The 18,976-nt window shown below is 43.1% G+C and overlaps 2 protein-coding genes across 2 annotated transcripts; both read left to right on the top strand.

Annotated features, from left to right (window-relative positions):
• The first annotated feature begins 4,457 nt into the window (after positions 1-4,457).
• Positions 4,458-5,578, top strand: LOC139203248 (coiled-coil domain-containing protein 18). Its single transcript, XM_070832939.1, has 3 exons — positions 4,458-4,807; positions 4,912-5,284; positions 5,329-5,578. Exons 1-2 carry the CDS (start codon positions 4,627-4,629, stop codon positions 5,127-5,129), a joined length of 399 nt encoding a protein of 132 aa, XP_070689040.1. The 5' UTR covers positions 4,458-4,626; the 3' UTR covers positions 5,130-5,284; positions 5,329-5,578.
• Positions 5,579-12,664: 7,086 nt separating this feature from the next.
• scinla (scinderin like a) lies at positions 12,665-18,797 on the top strand. Its single transcript, XM_070832927.1, has 17 exons — positions 12,665-12,711; positions 13,608-13,803; positions 14,001-14,155; positions 14,962-15,123; positions 15,241-15,390; positions 15,537-15,626; positions 15,726-15,858; positions 16,060-16,148; positions 16,257-16,472; positions 16,561-16,694; positions 17,042-17,132; positions 17,468-17,638; positions 17,735-17,909; positions 17,994-18,109; positions 18,247-18,324; positions 18,434-18,494; positions 18,579-18,797. Exons 2-17 carry the CDS (start codon positions 13,620-13,622, stop codon positions 18,746-18,748), a joined length of 2,175 nt encoding a protein of 724 aa, XP_070689028.1. The 5' UTR covers positions 12,665-12,711; positions 13,608-13,619; the 3' UTR covers positions 18,749-18,797.
• The last annotated feature ends 179 nt before the right edge of the window (positions 18,798-18,976 follow it).

The raw sequence follows: 18,976 nt of genomic DNA, 5'->3' as shown, positions 1-18,976 counted from the left end.
CGCTGTCTAACATTAGTCAGTTTAACACAACTAATGCAGGTTTGGACCCTTTCTCTGAGTGAGAAGTGTTTCTAACCCTGTAATTTAAGTCATTCAGCGCTCTCCAGTCTGATGTAGGTTTGACATTTTAAAAGGTGAGAGTTCCATGAGAAATCTTTAATGCACCACGCATGGGAATTCATTTGTTGAACAGCATTTCTGGAAATATGCTGTTCTCTCTCAGATTAGCATAACAGATGGTGTGCTTTGCTGTGAGTGTGTTTTATGTAAATGTGATGACTAATGTTTTCAAGATGAGCCTGTAGAATGAGACAGCGTTATTTAGAGTGACCCTTTTATGTCTCTTTCCTCTAATGTGATGGATTTTAAAGACCACAACTTGTGACAAATTGAACAGCTAGAGGAAGAAATATTACTTTATTAATTCCCTTTTGGGGGAAATTCAATTTTTTCACTCCGCCGTAGTTTTCCGCACATACACATACACACACACGCGCACAATGCAGACGTGCAAACATTGGACCTTTACAACTCCAATTGTTGGAGGAGTTGAGAGAATGATGGAGTTGCCATTGCCGTTTGCTGAAAGGGCACCCTTGCCAAGATCTCCACAGCCTGAGCTCCTGCTGCTGCAAAGAAGAGCAGCTGAACACAGGTTTAGACAGCAAATTATCACATAATTAGATGAGCACAACTAAATAACTAAATCTGACAACTCCTCTTCATGTATAGTTCTATAAACTCACAAATCTTCTTTTGACTTTGAGAATAAATAACTTAGTTTTCACTCAGTGGCCGTGCGTCTGTACTGCAGACGGAGGTGGTGTGAAACACCTCCTGTCAGACACCAGAGACCTCAGCTGAAGCTCCAGAGAGCCAGAAGACAGCACAGCACAGAAGGGCACACTGCAGCAGCCACACCATCAGGCTTATGGACACTGAACAGGGTCACATATGATCAACAAAGCCATACATATCATTTTGTCATGTGTGGCAGTGGAGGAAGTACTCATATCCTTTCATTAGGTAAATACTCACACCACATGGTAAAAATACTCTGGTACAAATGACTGACCTGCAATGAAACGATGTGAAAGTATAATTAGGAAAATGTGAAAGGTATTCAAAGTAAAAGTACTGCAAAGTGTCCCCTGTGACCGTTATATTGCTATATATAGTAGTATTATACCATGTTACTATCATATATTCTATCATTGGATCATTACTCATCATGCATTCATGTAAAAGCAGCGTTTTATTGTTGGAGTTGGTGGAGGTCGCTGATTATTTTATCCATAAATTCTGCAGTGAGGATTGCCGTCAGCATGACCCAGAGCTCAAAGTGCCTTCTTCACAATGGTTGTTTTGTCCAACCAACAGTCCAAACCTCAACATTATTTAGAAATCATTAAAATCCCCTTTCATCGAATCAAATCATTCATATCATTAAACAAATCAAAGGAAAAGCAACAAATCTTTGAGAAGCTGGAACCATGAAATGTTTCTCCCTGGAAAAAGAAAAATCCCCGTCCATCGACTTATTGATTAATAGACATGGTTTCATCTGTACTTGTATGAACTTTTGGGTGGTTTAATTCATAACAAGTCATCACAATTCATACATTCTTTATGTGTTCTGTGTGTGTGTGTGTCTTAATAAGCTGTCAGTCACATGTAGTGCAGTAAACAGTAGGGTATTTCCCTCTGAGATGTGGTGGAGTAGAAGCAGAACTAGAATGAGAAAGAAATACTCAAGTAAAGCACAAGTACAGCAAATTTGTACTGAGTTACATTCCACTACTGGTCATGTGCATATACCGGGATTTCTGCAAAACAATCGCTTCATTGATGATAAGTGTATCAAATGTATTCACTCACATTCAAACACAGCGACCTTTTATAGGTCGCTTGTCAAAATGGATTACCCCGAGGGAAGAGGTGTTTCTTCCTGAAATAGATCTCATCATTTAACAAACTTTTTCTTCTAACTGAGCTACACGGGAACACTGGTGTGTGTGAAAAAAATGAGAGCAACAGCAGACGACAAATAATTGAACGTTCAGTCCCGAGTATCAGAGTAATAATCAATAGTTATTATTTCCTTGTGCTGCCTCCAATCTGTTTACATCTAAGCGGCTTTACTCAGTAAAGATACTGTTGAAGGCAACCATGTCTGATCCCGAGTCTCCTCCAACGCTGGCTGCTCATTGTATCAGCCACAGTTTCATAAGCTTTGGGCTTATGTTTTTTAAAGTGAATGTGATTTTAGTTGTGTTTCTGCATGAGGCCAGCCCGGAGGAAGGCGGCGGAGGCAGAGAGAAAGTGCTAGTCACGCTGCAAGAACAAGAAAAGAAGCCACAGAAAGCCCAGGAGGCGAGTGGCCTTCATGCAGGGGCATGTGGCAAAGTAATAATAGCACAGGAAGTTGAAGAGTAAGATCACGGCTTTCGACACGAATCTCTCAGTAAACTAGAAATCAGCCTCTAATTATTATTACTGCAATCAGTAGCTACTGATTAACTCTGTTTGACACCAGAGAGATGTGTATACCTGTACATATTACAGAGGGGGAGATCAGAATCAGTCAAGGTGCAGCACAGTCAGGTGTGCAGCACATGCACAGGTTGTGGTCGATCTCTGTTGGTCCTCCTGCAGTAAATAGTCTGTATGGTGTGTATTTTCTCTACCACCATTCACACAGCATTCATACAGAAGGAATCTAAGATGGAGGAGACTGTTCTTTCACACACACTCACACACTGAAGCTACGCTAAGGACACTTCGACGTGGACTCGGAGGAGCTGGGGATCAAACTGATTGATAGACGACCCACTCTACCTCTGAGCCACAGCGGCCCTTAAATCTGGGCACCAAAACTGCTGTACTGTTACACAGCTAGATTGCTGGTGGTGCCCCCCCTAACACTGGATAACAGTGGAATCTATGCTGTTAATGTTTTATGAGGCTGTTTGAGGGTTTGTTTACAGACATGTGTTGACATGGGAGTAAATCAGCAAGCACTGAAATCTGAAATCTAGAAATTGATGTTAATAGGGCACGCTGATACTAATGGCTTTATTAATGCTTGATAAAACTTTTATTAATGCTTAATAGATTAGTTAGAAGCCACCAATAAGAGCCACAGGTACTTATCTACTTAGATTAGCACAAAGCCTGAAAACAGCTAGCGTGGCTCTGTCCAAAGGTAACAAACATCTGCCTACCAGCACCTCTAGAGCTCAATAATAACATAAGCCAGGCTCAGATCACTTTGCACTTTGCACTGCCTGTGTTATACATCTTAAAGGGGGCTCCGTGCGGCAGTGATTGTGCACATGCTGGGTTACTTTTATGTGCAGCAGATACTGTTCACATGTACAGCGGCTTCAAGGTCTGAATAAAGAACAGGCACTCTCTGTTCTTTGCTACATGAATCACGCACTGCATGAATGTTGCTGCTGTCTTGCTGGTCGATGGGATGGGATAAAAAAGCTGAATTTAACATGACAAAGCGGGGGCTGTGTGTGTGTTTGACCATAGGCACATCAAACATTTTGCAAATAGGAAGAATTTCAGAGAGACATAATGAGCACTCATTGAGAGCAGGGAAGAAGGTGAACTATTGATTAATGGAACCCACCACTAAATGATATTACCGGTAGTTAGATTAGCTCTGGGTCACTGTCAGGTTATGCTCCAGGGAAAACCTCACCACCGTGATAGGAGATGAAGACTGTCCACAGATCATCAGTGTGAGAGGTGCTTGTGTGTCTCTGCTGCTCAGGTGGATCACCTTTGTCCGTGGTGCTGAAGCGCCGACGGCCAGGAACGCATTGTCTCATTCTCATGTCCGGCATGTGGGAACAACTATGACTGTTGTCACACGTGGAGCTTAATAATCCATTTGAATGGGCCACTGGCACATGTAATGTGTTATGTGATGCAACTACATTGACTGTCATTGTTATTGTTTTTTGGTACGTGATCAATAATAGAGGATGGGATTCTTGGTTTCTTCCTGTGCTTGTGTTTTAAATGTTTACGCTGGAGCTCTGGCCTGTGTTGGCCATGAAGTATTCTAGTTTTAGATGCTCATGTCAACATAATAGCAGCCCACAGTCATCTCTGCTACTGTTTCATATTGTTCTGCTCCTGTTTTCAAATTGTTTTCAAGTTCTTCCTCAGGTGTTGTTTCATTTGTTTTAATTCCCACAAAGGGACCGGCTGGCTCACTTCTGCTCTCCTTAAAGAACTCCGTCACCTGTGAGTAAGTGTGAAAATGATCCATGTTGCCTGAAGCCTTTGTGAAGCCAGTCTTATGACTTGCCAATTGTAATGGGGTGCACTGAGAGCTGGCTGTCTTCAGATGGCTTGCAGACATGTGCCGAGGTTAAAGCCTATAAAAAGCCAAATATCAACAGCAGCACAGTTCATTTGCAAATAAACCTGCGTTTCATGCGCTGCAGCAGCAGAAAGAGAAGTCTGTGTTCCAGAGCGGAACATTATTGGATGTTAAAAATCCGTTTCAGAGGCGTCATCCTTGTGTCTTGTGCTCAGTGAGGTCGGTGGCTGTGGTGTAGCAGTGTTCAGCTTCCCGTCGTGCTGTTTAGATTTCTAACGCTCGACATGAGTAAGTTTCACGGTGAGCTGACACAGAAGGAGCAGGAGTTGCTGAAAATCCGCAGGGACAGCGACACTAAGGCTGCCGAACTGGTCAAGATGGAGAAGATGCTGCAGCAGACCAAGAACCTGCTGGACAAGAAGCCAGAGCCCGGCTCAGAGAGCTTGGGCTACCAGGAGAACATGGGTCTGTATCACAAACCAAACATGCACACTTTATGTCTTCACTGCTCCTGTATGTTAACATCTCTTGTGGTGTGTGTGACTGTGTTTGCCGGTGTCTTGCTGCAGTGGAGGACCTGGAGGAAAAGGTCCGCTCCAGCAGAAGATACAGGAGAAACTCCCTCCATCACACACAGATGCTGGAGAGCCAGATGAAAACAGTGAAAGGCGAGCTGGTGGGCACACTGGACCACCTTCAGGAGCTCAGGAACGTCTTGCGCCGCTCGCAGCAGAAGGCAGAAGAGCGAAAAGCTGCGATGGAGAAGCTGGCAGCAGGACTCAGGTGAAGCGCCTCCTCCTCCGACCGCTCGCCATTCCAAACAAGGTTTTGACCTTTTCAAGCTCCAGCACACCGACTGGATGTCCGACCTGACGTTCCAGAGTTTCCACCAAACAAGACCGCACCCATGCACTGGTTAACAGTCAGAGGACTTGAGCTGCCGTGTTGCTCCTCACTCTCTTTGGCACCCAGAGACTAAATTGAAGACTCTGTCCACGGTATTTCACAACCTGCCCCTGACAAATACTTCAAATAGGCTCTTTTTCCTTTCTAGTCCTGCTCTTATTAATCTCATATTTTGAAGGCTTGATGTCAACATACTTTGAATTTGTCCGTTTTTTTGCCCAGCACCTGCTTTTCTGTTTCCTCTGGAATCATTCTGAAGATGATTAAGAATCACTGCTGATCACACGACTGGGAGAGCCACTGTGGAGTTCTGAGCCTATGGTATTTTACACATACAGTATTCCATATTTCTGCGATTGCTTCCTTTTTTGATGTTTTAGATGTGGAGGTTGCACTCATGCGAGATTGCTCATCTCAGCGGCAGTAATGAGAAATTCTATCCCGAGCAGACCCTCAGACATGTTTTTTCTGGGTTATGAAAACATCTTTGTGATTGATGACAGTCTAGATCTGCAGCCGCAGGGATCACCTTCGTGCTATTGCTTCATGAGCCCCATTTTAATGAATTCGACCCTGCCAATAACAACATGTCGGTTGCCTTTTTGAAATGTAAATCTGTAAGCTCATCAACTAATTAGTCATCGTGATGTTATTAAATTCTTACTACCTGATAATCTCATGTTGTATGAATTGTTTCTTGAACAATAACAGCTGTATTGGATGCTCAGTTACAGCACAGCAACAGACCATGTGTGTGATAAACTGCCCAGAGATCTTTTTACTTTGGGATCTTTGTAGGACTGGCAAATAGAGAGAAAAAAAACAGTTGAACCAGCTTGTTTTGGAAAAGGACAGAGAGATGGGAACGTTGACTGTATTTACAGACGGACTAATGTAGCCGCATGTCTTTTTGCAATGTCTTTTTTTCCCCAGACGACAGAAGAGCGCCTCTCAGTGTTTTTTCGACCCCCTCTGGGATCAATAGCCTGTTGTCTGGTTCCTGCTGAGTCATCTGAAAGCTGTATTTGTGCCTTCCCTGTGGCTGAGATGTGATCACACCTAATTTAGCACAGCGTGTTACACACAGCATCACATGCTGAGGCTGACCTTAACCCGACATTTAACTGTGATTATAACACCATTAAGGGCTAAGTCATCTACACTGTCCTTAATGGAGTCTTTCATTATGTACAGCAGCTTTCTTTGATTTATTTTTCCTGTCTGCTTCTCGTATGTATTATGCTTCTCATAAATCATCATTGTTAAGGGACAAAAGGTGGCCTGAAGCCGATTCGTGACAAGATAATGTGGATCCACAACAAATGTACAAACATTCATCATCACATCGTGTTCCTGACTCTTGAACATCCTGATTGTTTGATGAATAGTGCCGAGGTGGTTTTTAGGACAGATATAGACTCACAATGAATCACCCTGCAGGGGGCACTGCAGACCTGTTAGAGAGCAGGCAGGTAATGACACAGGCACCGTGTTCTTTCTCTCCCCATTCACTACACCGCATATTAGGCTGCAGTCAGTCACTATCTATCTATCTATCTATCTATCTATCATCAAGGTTTTCTCTTCATAACCTCTCTCACAGGCAAACAATGGTTTTCCCTTATGTTGTGTCATTTGGCCTGAAGACCTAAAACTATCCTGTGTTTCCTGTTCCCTGGAGCAGCTAAAAATAACAGTGTAAGATCATGCTAATTGGTTGTTAAGAGATCTTTTCCATATTGTGGGGAGATAACAGGTCACAAAGGTCCTTGGCCAGACCTAAATCCAGTCCAGAACATGCAGTCACACAGTGTACGCACCTTTTAAAACGATGCATTCGTTTGCAGTATTTCTGACTGAGAAGAAATAAGGACACTATATTAGTGCGGCTGTCCTGCCGAAAATTGTGATTCTGTATGGGGAAAACTCATCTATTCACACTTTTGTTCCTTCCAAGAATCATAGGCATAAAGAAAAAAATCAATAACGTATCTTACTGTCAACAAGTCTAATAACAGAGGGACCAAAATAATATTCAATAGTGCAATTCACCAGATTTATTGTATATCAGTGTTTCCAGTAGTTTGCCTCTTAGCTTTGTAGGGGAGTCTCCCTCACATAATTTGGCAAACCATTAGAGCAGGGGTGTCCAAAATACGGCCCGCAGGAAATTCTAAAAATGTATTGTACTACGGCCTACACATGGAACCTGCGCTGGACTGTGTTGTACTTCTTAGTTTCACCACTAGGGGGAGTAACTGTCTTGAACAGGCAGCTTCTCTATAAAATGAGTAATAGAAGAAGAAATGTGCTACAGGTGACCCAAAATGGCAGAATTAAGGAAACGTAAGAGAGCAAGTGAGTGTAGAAAGTTTCAGACGCGGTGTGCAATGAGAGCACAGCTAATAACTAATGATCATCACTTTAGCATTACGGAGGAGCTGCTTGATGTTAGCAGTCTAAAGAGCACCACGACGGGTGAGGATGTTTTTGAAGCTGTGCCAGATGCAGTTGGCATGATGGGAGTTAAATGGGACGAGCTGTGTGGAGGTACGACGGATGGAGCTCCAGCTGGGACAGGAGCGCAAAGGAATCTACGGTGTCCGCCGAGGGGCAAGAAAGTGGAGGTAAGGCTGTTGATTCGAGCACCAGGGCTCTAGCACAGACTATTCCAAGCTTCCCTCTCTGATGCTGGTGCGGGGGGGGGGCATTTTTAGTGGATCTCACTGATCACCTGAACACACTGAACAAGAGCCTACAAGGCAAAGACCAGCTTGTACCACAACTAATAAATGAAAGCCCACTAATGGAAAGGCTGTTTTTTTTCTTGAATCATATTCAGTTATCAAGCAGCATTTACCTACATTTGATTGATTTTTCCAACTTTAATCCACTAGAGGTGAGGAGATATACATCACCTCTAGTGGATTAATGTTAGCAGCATAGCTCACTTCTAGTGAGTGGCCCAGCCCTTTGTTTTTCTGTATGTGGCCCTCAGTGAAAAAAATTTGGACACCCCTGCATTAGAGGGTTTCTAATTGGGACTATTCATTACTTGCTCTCATCCTGTTTCTGCATTCAGTTGTAGAGAGATTACTATAGAGCCCACTTAAAGGAATAGTTTGTCATTTTGGGAAAGATTCTTATTTGCTAGACGGAAAGAATACCACACATATGTCTGTATGGTAAATACTGTGTGGAGCTAAAGCCAGGAGATTTTAGCTTAACGTAGCATTGAGATTTGAAACAGCTGGCATGCCTGTGTCCAAACTAAGGTAACACAACTTTGGAAGGTTATGTACCTGACTATTTCTTAGCCAGGGGAAGTGACTCCTTGGTGTCCTGTGTGAATTATGTGTGAATGTGAATGATGTGTAAAGGTGTTTTGAGTAGTCGAAATGACTAGAAAGGCGCTATAGAGGTACAGACCATTTATCATTAGTCATCATGAGGTTGCCAGGGAACCAGCAGAGACAGCAGGAAGTAACTGCATCAGGCCAGGAAGTACTTCCAGCGATGTAGTTTAAGACCTGGATTTCTCAGCAGCCACTCGTGGTATTATAATGAAAAATGACCTGCTTTTCTGCTTTTGTATGTAAAGTTCTTCACATTTCACCTTGTGTAGCTGGTGTTTATGGAATTAATATTCAAATATCAGTGAGTCTATCAGAGCATAATTAATGGCTGCCACCCCACTTCAGCACTCAAAGGAGGATGGAACAGAACTGGTTAGTCTGCCTGCCAACAATATTCTTTGTTTAATTTTAACTATGTCTTGAAGCCCATTGGAGCTGTGCCATTAGGCTCTGTGGTGCACATTAACCCCTGACATCACGAACACATCACCATCCTCCCTACACCGCTGGTCAACAGTCATATTATTCTATATGTTGCATAATGAAGCCACTGTAAGATTGTGCAAGCATTGGTGGTACAGTAGATGCAATAAGCGGTGTGAGCTGTTTATTATATGTGCAGAAAGAAAAACAGATTGTCTGCCAGAGCTTTGACGGATGTCCTTGTTATGTTGTTATGACAGTTTTGCCACATTCACTGAAACCAAACAGCCCAGAGACGGGCGTCGTAACAATGACTGTGGTGACCACAGCATTGCTGGGACTGGATTTTTGAAATGTACTTATAGTACTTACAGATCTCACTTTCCCGAACCTGAACTAGGTAGTTTAGTTAACTAACCAGACTGTAATCACTATCTATTTGCCATAATCCCGATTTACATACTTTATTGGCCACTCACAGATAATGCAGTACTGCAGAAAGTGAGAAAACATTGTTAGACGTTGAAAAGAAAAGGGGATTGAACATAGAGTTTTCCAATATTGACACTTGTCTGGTATATGTCATAAGTTGCTGGTGTGTGTTGCCCTTTTGCTCCTATGGGTCACTCTCCAAAAACACTGGATCACGCTTTTTGTTTCATTAGATGCTCCCCGTCTGGTAAATGCACAAACCCCATAGTTTATAACTCAGTCTTTGTTTGAAAATGTTGTAGTCTGCAGGCCCAAGCTGATATGGCATCACTGTGACAGCCTCTGGGGTAATTTTCTCGAATTGCTCCTGTTCCTCCAGAGCTACAGAACACACTGGGAACACAGAGTGCTCAGTTCACAGAGTGCTCCCTGTGACTGGTAAACTGAACTTTTTATGTATCGGAGTGCACTGGACAGTCGTACTCAGTGGTTAATATGGAGCTCCAGGCAAATAAATTGCTGAATTCACTATCAGATTATTCGTTCAGTCTGTTACTCCTGCACTGCAAGGATGTTTGCTATAAATGCCTTGGACTCATACTGTGCAATACAAATACACTCCAGCAAATGCAGCGATACACCAAGGAAGTGTCTCACACTCACCTACACACAAGACCTCCTTACCTGCAGTTCAACTGCACTTCAGGTGAACTCATACACTGAAAAGTATGTTTGCCCCAGCAGCACTGGTCTGCCAGTCAGTTATTGTTCTTTGTACTTGTTCTTTGGATAAATCCCACATACATTAAAAGTAAACCTGGGCAAATGAAGGGCAGGGTGCTATAAGGGGCTCTATTGGGGATTGCAGATAATCCAGGAATATTGCTTGACAATATTAATCTAAATACATAATAAGAACAGACTGTTTCCTTTAGTTGCTTTATATATCTTAACCTTGCAGATCACTGACTGCACAAGCAGTTTGTGGCTTATTTTCTCAAACCAACAAATGAATGTATTACAGCATGTCTTGCTTTCAAACAGCAGTTCCATCTTTTGGAAAAGAAATGCATATTCCTTTTCTTGCCCTGAGTTTAGTGATTAGATTATTACCACTCTTACAGGATATCCGTGTTCTTGTTGAACTCTCGTTGAGCAAACAAAACGTTCAACTCTTCCTTTAACCATATCTAGGAGATTCAAGCCAATCAAACTCTTGATCATACTGATAAATTAGCAACGATCATAGCGGTTAGAGAAGTGAAATCATTTTAATGGCTGCAGAAGATCTTTTAAAAAGTGCTGCTGCAGGAAATTAAAACTCATGAGGTGCTTCTGCAGGCGATTTTGACTCAGTGGTTCATGTATCTGCATGCATGCTTTGCTCAACTAGAGTGAACCAACCAGGCTGATCACAGATACGCAATATGAAGTGCAGGGGTGTTCAATCGTACTCAAGCCAGAACAAGTCCTACACTTGGCAGCCTTTGTGTTCAGTTGCCACGTTAGGATATGTAACAGTGTGTGTGTGTGTGACAAAATATGCTGATGCAGCTCTGACAGTAGGAGTGATGGACCCATCCCTAACCTGAGGTGACTGTGGAGAGATCTGGGTCTTCCTTTTCTGTCAAGCTGCCACATGGGAGTGACAATGGTCACAACCCATGGCTGCTGACGGGCCAGACAACCACAGCCCCGGACTCAAACGTGCTGAAACAACAATAGCGTAATGTCTGAAACAACTGCACAACCCGACAAGAAGAATGTTTATCACAAAGCGTCCATTCTGTCTTGATTTGAAAAATGTGCTTAAAAGTGGCTTTCCTTGGCACCCAAAGTAATTCTGCAGTTTTTCTTCCTCTGTGCCTGTAATTAGGGCACAGGGGGAACCTGGATCTTAAGTAACTCTGACTTATCTTCTTGAAAACCTGCAAATGAACATGGCGATTGCGAGACCTCTTTTAAAGCTGACAAATGACTCCAAATGGTCTTTGTTGCAATAGGCTACTATGGTGTGATATATTGCGTGTAAGCCAGTTTTAGTTTTAATCATATTAAAACAGCTGTAAACATTGCTCCAGGTCTTAAATACAGAGAATTTTTAAAACTTTTGTGTGGCAGCATGGCTCTGGTCTGTCTATCTGTCACTCCAGACTGAAATATCTCTACAACTATTAGATGGATTGCAATGAAATTTTGTGCAGACATTCCTGGTCCTCAGAGGATGAGTCCCTCTGTCTTTTCCTTGGTTGATATTTACACATTGTTTAATCAGTACCAAGTTGTGGTTACTACAGGGGTTATGTGCCTCTGGACTGCTCCTTGACTGGAAGCGTCATGTTCAACCTCAAGGTGATGACAACACCTCAGGAAAGGATAAATAGAGACTGTATTAGTCCAGCACATATCTCTTTATAATCTCATAATCTCCCCTAAAAGTGCATTTTGTTTGACCACATTTCTGTGTGATCTAAACAAACAAGATCTAACATGTTAATTAATGAGCTTTAAAGTGCTGGTCAGCAGATGTTGTTGCTTTTAGCCAAACTGGCAATTTCCCTGTATTTTTAGTCTTTATACGAAGGTAAGACAATTGGCTGCTGGCTGTGGTACATTTATCAGCCAGACATGAGAGTGTTAATCTTCTTGTTTCTCTGCAAGAAAGTAAGAGATGTTTGAATGATGTATGAATTTTGTTTCATCTACAGTACCAGTACAGTTTTATGAATAAAAAGGTGCACTGGTAAGATTTAATTTCCAAATCAGGAATGTTAGAATATCAAAAATATGTTGCATTAACTCATTTTCATTTATGGCTGCATGCATGTTATTGAGGGATGGAGCATGAAGGATTTTGTTAGAAATATTCTTAACTTTTAGTGTTGGTCCGCTGCCACCTGTGTGGCCCAGGTGCCACTTCAGAGGGTTTTTTTGTGTCTTTTCATGAGAAGAAGCACATCAACTCTGGTGGGATTTTATTTTAAATCCAGCATTGTTACGTGGAGTTATGTATCGTCATTTTGACCAGGAAGGGTGTCACTGACTCAGCCTGTCTGCACACTGGGCTGGGTAGGAATGCAGCTGAACACGCCTCTTTGTCAGTCTGTGTGTGTGTGTGTGTGTGTGTGTGTGTGTGTGTGTGTGTGCGTGTGTGCAGCCTATATAGCAGAGAGGAGCGCAGAGGACCTGGGCAGAAACCTGGAAGAGCAGCAGTGCAGCAGCTTCTTCACACCTGACGTCTGTCCTCACCAGGTAAAAGAAAATTGTGAATGATCTCCCAACTGCATGTTTTTGCAAACTCTCTCTTGCTATTCAAATGGTATTTATGAAATTACTGTTTGAAATGTACTGTTTGAAACAGTAGTTGCTTAGCTTAATTTAATTGTTAGTTATTTAAGGTATTCACAAGTAAGCAAACTCTTTTGTTTATTTCATTTCCTTAGGGGATGGTGAATGGCCAAGACAGTTTGGTCAATAAATCAATATGACAAAATCTGACAACAATTGTCTCGATATATATTCATAGCCGCTGACAGTAACAGTTTTGTCCCCAGCATATTCCATCTAACACTGGGCGGAAACCTTGTAAGGCAATAATTACATACTGTACTGCATAAGATGCAAGGCTTTTATCTTTGGCAGTAGGGAGTGGCATTTCCTGCCCCCAGACACCATGGCAGCACCTTGCTTTCCAGGTAGCAAGTAAATGGAGAGGAGAGGACACTCCCTGAAACATCAGGAGATTTTCCACCACTTTATATCAACACATATCTATTAATTGCGTGGTAGACGTTTTACAGGTTAAGCGACAAATGCTGTAGAGTAAATACAGGATGGGCTGAGTTAGAACTGCTTTAGTTTGAATGCTCTTTTCATTTTCCCAAGATTTCCAACATCAAGGCTTCCTCAAGTGATGATAGAAAATAGGGATCAATGTACTATCACTGTGTATTACCAAGAAGTGGGTTTCTTTCACGGTTTTTGCTGTTTTTCTTTAATCTCACCCAAAAATGACAAGAATGGTGACCCAACTTGTGTTGTGTTTCAGTGGCAGAATTGAAATCTGTATGACTCTACGGCTGTGTGTGTGTGTGTGTTTTAAGTTACTTGTGTGGGTTACTTGTTGATGAAGACGTGTCTCCTCTCAGACCCTGAGCACTATGGCATACCACAAACAGTTTGAGACTGCTGGGAAGAAGCCCGGCCTGCAGGTGTGGCGGGTGGAGAAAATGGACTTGAAGCCCGTCCCTACTGAACTCTATGGAGACTTCTTCACCGGGGACTCGTACATAGTGCTCCTCACCACCCCTGCTCCTACTTCATACAACCTCCACTCATGGATTGGTACAGAACCTAGATTCTCTGCTCACACCTCAAAGCAAACTCTGGCTTATTATAGAATTCAATTCCCTTTGATTTCCTTTCATTGTTCATTGTGTGCATACATTGTATGGCGACCTTGTGAGCCTTGAAAGGTGCCCTTAAAATAAAATGTATTATTATTATTATTGTTCATTGTTTTTTTAACTATTATACCACAGGTAAAGAAGCTTCCGTGGATGAGAGAGGGGGCGCTGCCATCTTAATGACCCAGCTGGATACCTTCATGAAAGATGCCCCAAGACAATTCACTGAATTTCAAAACCAAGAATCAACCACCTTTCTGAGCTACTTCAAGTCTGGCATCAAATACAGGGTGAAACATGCAACATGAATGCATGCATGCATGCAACCACTTAAATTCCTCGAAATAAAAAAGTTATGAGACCTGCCTTTAGAAACCAATGGAGATTAATTAATTTCTTTGTACCAGACAACAAAAGCAAGCCACCGGCTACCAAGTGAAACCAAAGCAATGTCCCAAGCTGAAGGAGTTGTTCAAGTATTGTATGTTTATATGGCAAGTAGAACCCCCTCACAGTGCTATTTTGGGAACTAGCTGGTTGTTCCCTCAGGTGAAGGTTTTCATGGAGAGTTTGAACTGGCAAACAAGGCGAGCAGAAACATGTTCTGTAATGCCCAAACAGCAGAGGGCTGCAGATGTCATGAGATGAAGTAGGCTACTGGAAAACAGACTATAGCCAGTGTTGTGTTATAGATGTGGCAAATTTGGAGTTCAAATCTTTTCCTTGACAAGAGCTAGCTGAGAAAGTTGATACCACTCTTCTCCTGCCTGTATGCAAAATATGGAGCTATATCTATCAGCACTGCTGAATTGCATTATTTTACCAACACTTTTTAAAATCTCTTTCGTCAAATCTGTGAAAAAAAACGCAGAATGAGAATGACAAGTTATGGTTTTACTGAGGTTATGGGGGACGGTACTGAAACAGCTGTAGTTCTCTTGGCAAGAAAGCAAATAAGCACATTTCCCGAAATGGTACATTTCTTTAATATTTCTGTTTCTAACATCTATGATTAGTGGGCTATCCTTTGCATCCAGTTGTAGAATAATGTAACAGTACTAATGCTTTACTCTTCTTGACTTTACTCCTGCCATAGAAAGGGGGAGTAGCCTCAGGCTTCCAGCACGTGGTGACCAATGATGCAAGTGCCAAACGCCTGCTGCATGTTAAAGGTCGTCGTTTGATCAGAGCCACCGAGGTGTCCCTGTCCTGGGATAGCTTCAACAAGGGAGACTGCTTCATCATTGACTTGGGAAAGGTGATCTAGAAGAGGGATCCACAATATGCTGAGTGAAACAGTACAGGCTTCAGGTGTTGCAATGTTTATCCATGACTTTATTTTCACCGTCTTTTCCTCCCCTCTCTAAAATGCAAGGACATCTACCACTGGTCTGGCAGTGAAAGCAACTTATATGAACGCCTGAAAACCACCGAGCTGGCCATTGCTATCCGTGACAACGAGCGACAGGGCCGTGCTAATATAGAAATGATTGACGAAGGCGATGAGCCAGAAGCTGTCATTACTGTGAGCTTTTTTTTTCACTTTAAATGTGAACCGTTTTATTCAGGAAACCTCTGGGAATTTGTGTGCCAGACTTTATTTGGCTCATTTAGCTGCTGGGAAGGATGCAAGTTCACTGTTGCAACCTGTGCACGTGTGTTTATTTATAGGTGCTTGGACCCAAGCCCGACCTCCCACCAGCAAGCTCTGATGATCAATCCGCTGATATGAAGACCAAGAAACAGGCGTCCCTCTATTTGGTAGATACGCTCGACTACATTTCTTCAAATAAATGTTGAAGTATCTAAAAGACTCCGAAAGATATATGGAAATGTTTTGACCATCTCTCTACTTTCTAGATTTCTGATGCTGCCGGCTCAATGACTACAACTGTTGTGGCTGATAAAGTCCCATTCCAACAAGACACGCTCTCCCAGAAAGAGTGTTACATCTTGGACAATGGGGGAGACAAGATGATATGTGTCTGGAAAGGTACTAGCCCATGACATCTGTCCATTTCTTCAACCTCTTGTTCTTTGGATACACCATGGATTGGTTTATCAGTGCTCAGTTTGCTTATAGTAACAAGCTGTTAGTCAACACTCTGTCGCCCCTCTCCAACTGGGAAAGTATGACTCATTCATAGATCTTAGTTTGATGTGTCTGACCACTGTACAACACCCCACACTGCAGGGCGGCAGGCAAATGCAGAAGAGCGCAAAGCAGCATTTGCTGCTGCAAACATGTTCATCAAAGACAAGAATTACCCCCCAAACACTCAGGTAATATGACCATGTAGTGAACCTCTGCTAGCAAAAACGTGATCCTTCCTGTCTGATCTTCCTGTGTGTGAATATGCTCACTCTCCGGTCCGTTTCTGACATGAACAGGTGCAGGTAATGCCAGCAGGGGGTGAGACCACCCTGTTCAAGCAGTTCTTCTTCAACTGGTTGGACAAGGATGAGACCACAGGCCCAAGCAAAGCCTTCACCATCGGTAGTATCGCAAAGGTGGAGCAGATTCCTTTTGATGCCTCCAAACTCCACAGCGACAGCACCATGGCTGCCCAGCACGGCATGATCGATGATGGCTCCGGAACACTCCAGGTCTGGTCACCAGTCTAACTGTGTTCGTACTGTTTATTCATTTCCCCAAATATCAACGTGTAGATGTGACGGTGGTGGGTGTCTGTAGATTTGGCGTGTGGAAGGGGATGGAAAAGAACCTGTGGACCCATCCACCTACGGGCAGTTCTTTGGAGGTGACTGTTACCTGCTGCAGTACTCCTACCATGCGGGAGGTCGGAAGAAGTATATCATCTACACCTGGTGAGTGCAACTTTAGGAATATTTAGGAATATGCACCATATGAGGACAATATAAACAATTATAATGGTCTTAAAACTTGATGAAGAGTGAGGGCCTTTCTACCTGACACAAGATGAAATAACTTTTTATTGGTGTTTTACACCACTCACATGTAAATATATACAATTGACTGTCAAAAATACAAGTTAAGAGGAAAGTAGTGAAGAGAATATAGATAAAAAGGGAGAAATTAACCTTGTTGGAAAACCAGGATTGCTTTTCTGATTTAATATTGATTATTATCACCATTGGGGGTTTGCTTAAGGCTTGAATAGGTTGTGAATACATGATGACTTTGCTGTCTTTAGGCAAGGGCAGAAGTGCTGTCAGGGTGAACTGGCTGCTTCAGCCTTTCTCACCGTCCAGCTGGACGACTCCTTGGGTGGAGTAGCTACCCAGGTAAGATGAAAACCATCTATGATATTATACCCAGGTCTTTTTTTAAATGGAACAGTTTGACATTTTGGGAAATACTCTTACTTGGTGTGAGTTAAGATCGAAACTACTCTCACATCTGTGCGTTAAATATCAAGTGAGAGCTAGCAGCCCGTTAGCTTAACATAAAACCAGGAGAAAAATGCAAACTCTCAGCAAGAAAGCACTTAAGTGTGTTTCCCAAAATGTCAGACTATTCCTTTAATGACTCATTCCTGCCATTAAAGCACACAGTGATCGACTCCCATCGCCCCTGTCTTCACAATACATATGTCTTAGCTGCTGCTGTGTCTCGACAGGTTCGTGTCACTCAGGGCCAGGAACCCCCTCATCTTATGAGCCTGTTTAAGGACAAGCCTGTGGTTGTCCACCTGGGTGGGACATGCCGCAAGTGTGGCGAGAGCCAGCCAGGCAGCACGCGGCTCTTCCATATCCGCCTGAGCTCCACCAAAGTCACACGGGCTGTTGAGGTCAGCCTCTTTTATGACACTGAATGTGCATAAACTGGTGCTTGATAATGCGCATTTCACACCATCACCCCCTCTCTTTGTGTCTCGCTGGCACAGGTGGAGCCCACTGCCTCCTCTCTGAACACAAATGATGTGTTTGTGCTGAAGACACCTGAGTCCCTGTTCCTGTGGAAGGGACACGGATCAACTCAGGAGGAGATGGCTGCAGCTCAGCATGTTGTCGGCCTGCTTGGAGGAACTGCCACTGATGTGGAGGAGACCAAGGAGCCAGGTGAGGGCTGAAAAAGAGCTCTGATCTTAACATTGTAAAATATTGTCCTGTGCAAAACTGAACCGGTTATCTCCTTGTTTTCAGCTGGTTTCTGGGCAGCACTGGGTGGGAAGAAGGACTACCAGACCTCCAAGACCCTGCAGCGGACAGTCAGGCCTCCACGGCTGTTCGGCTGTTCAAACAAGACCGGCAGGCTGATAGTAAGTATTCAAGTTTTCAACCATTCTAATCCTTTAAGGGGAAGTAGCAATTTCATGTATATATACACACTTTTTAATGGAATCATTTGACTATTGTTTTGTATAGAATTTGTAAACGTCCACTTCTCAATATTTAGGCCGAGGAGGTGCCTGGCGAGTTTACACAGATGGATCTGGCACCTGATGATGTCATGATTCTGGACACCTGGGATCAGGTATGCAACCTTCACCTTTATTGAAACGATTCAGTCTCAGCTCCTGTAGATCTGGTACATTATTGTTGTTGCCTTATCCCTAAACCCCTGTGGTTACTTCTCCCACCAGATTTTCGTTTGGGTCGGAAAAGATGCCAACGACATTGAGAAAACTGGATCGCTCAAGATTGGTAAGACAAACAGAGCTATTACTGATAGCGGGAGGCACTACGTAAGAGAGTTCGCTCACAAACGTACCCTTGCTCTCCTTTCAGCCGAAGACTATGTGGATTCGCACCCCTCCGGCCGCCGGGGTATCCCCATCAGCACCATTAAGCAGGGGGAAGAGCCACCCTCCTTCACCGGCTGGTTCCATGCCTGGGACCCGAAGATGTTTGACAAAGATCCTTTGCAGTGCTTGCAAGCCCGTATTAAAAAGATTTAGAGGAGAAACACAGAATACATTTAGCATCTGAAACACAAGAGCAAAGATCCATTACTTACCATGCATAACCATGTAAGATAGTGTGAGCTTGGAATATCAGAGTTCTGTGTGGGTGGAATGCAGCTCGGAGATGCATCAAGCATTAAAGATTTGACATCTCATTTTGCAACTGTGATGTGCTTACAGGAGCATCTCAGAAGAGTTCACAGCAAAGTCTGAAGTATGATT

This window comes from Pempheris klunzingeri, chromosome 6, assembly GCF_042242105.1.
Source record: "Pempheris klunzingeri isolate RE-2024b chromosome 6, fPemKlu1.hap1, whole genome shotgun sequence".
Taxonomy (NCBI): Eukaryota; Metazoa; Chordata; class Actinopteri; order Acropomatiformes; family Pempheridae; genus Pempheris; species Pempheris klunzingeri.
Note: the sequence above shows the minus strand (reverse complement) of the source record. Positions and strands in the feature narration are given on the sequence as shown.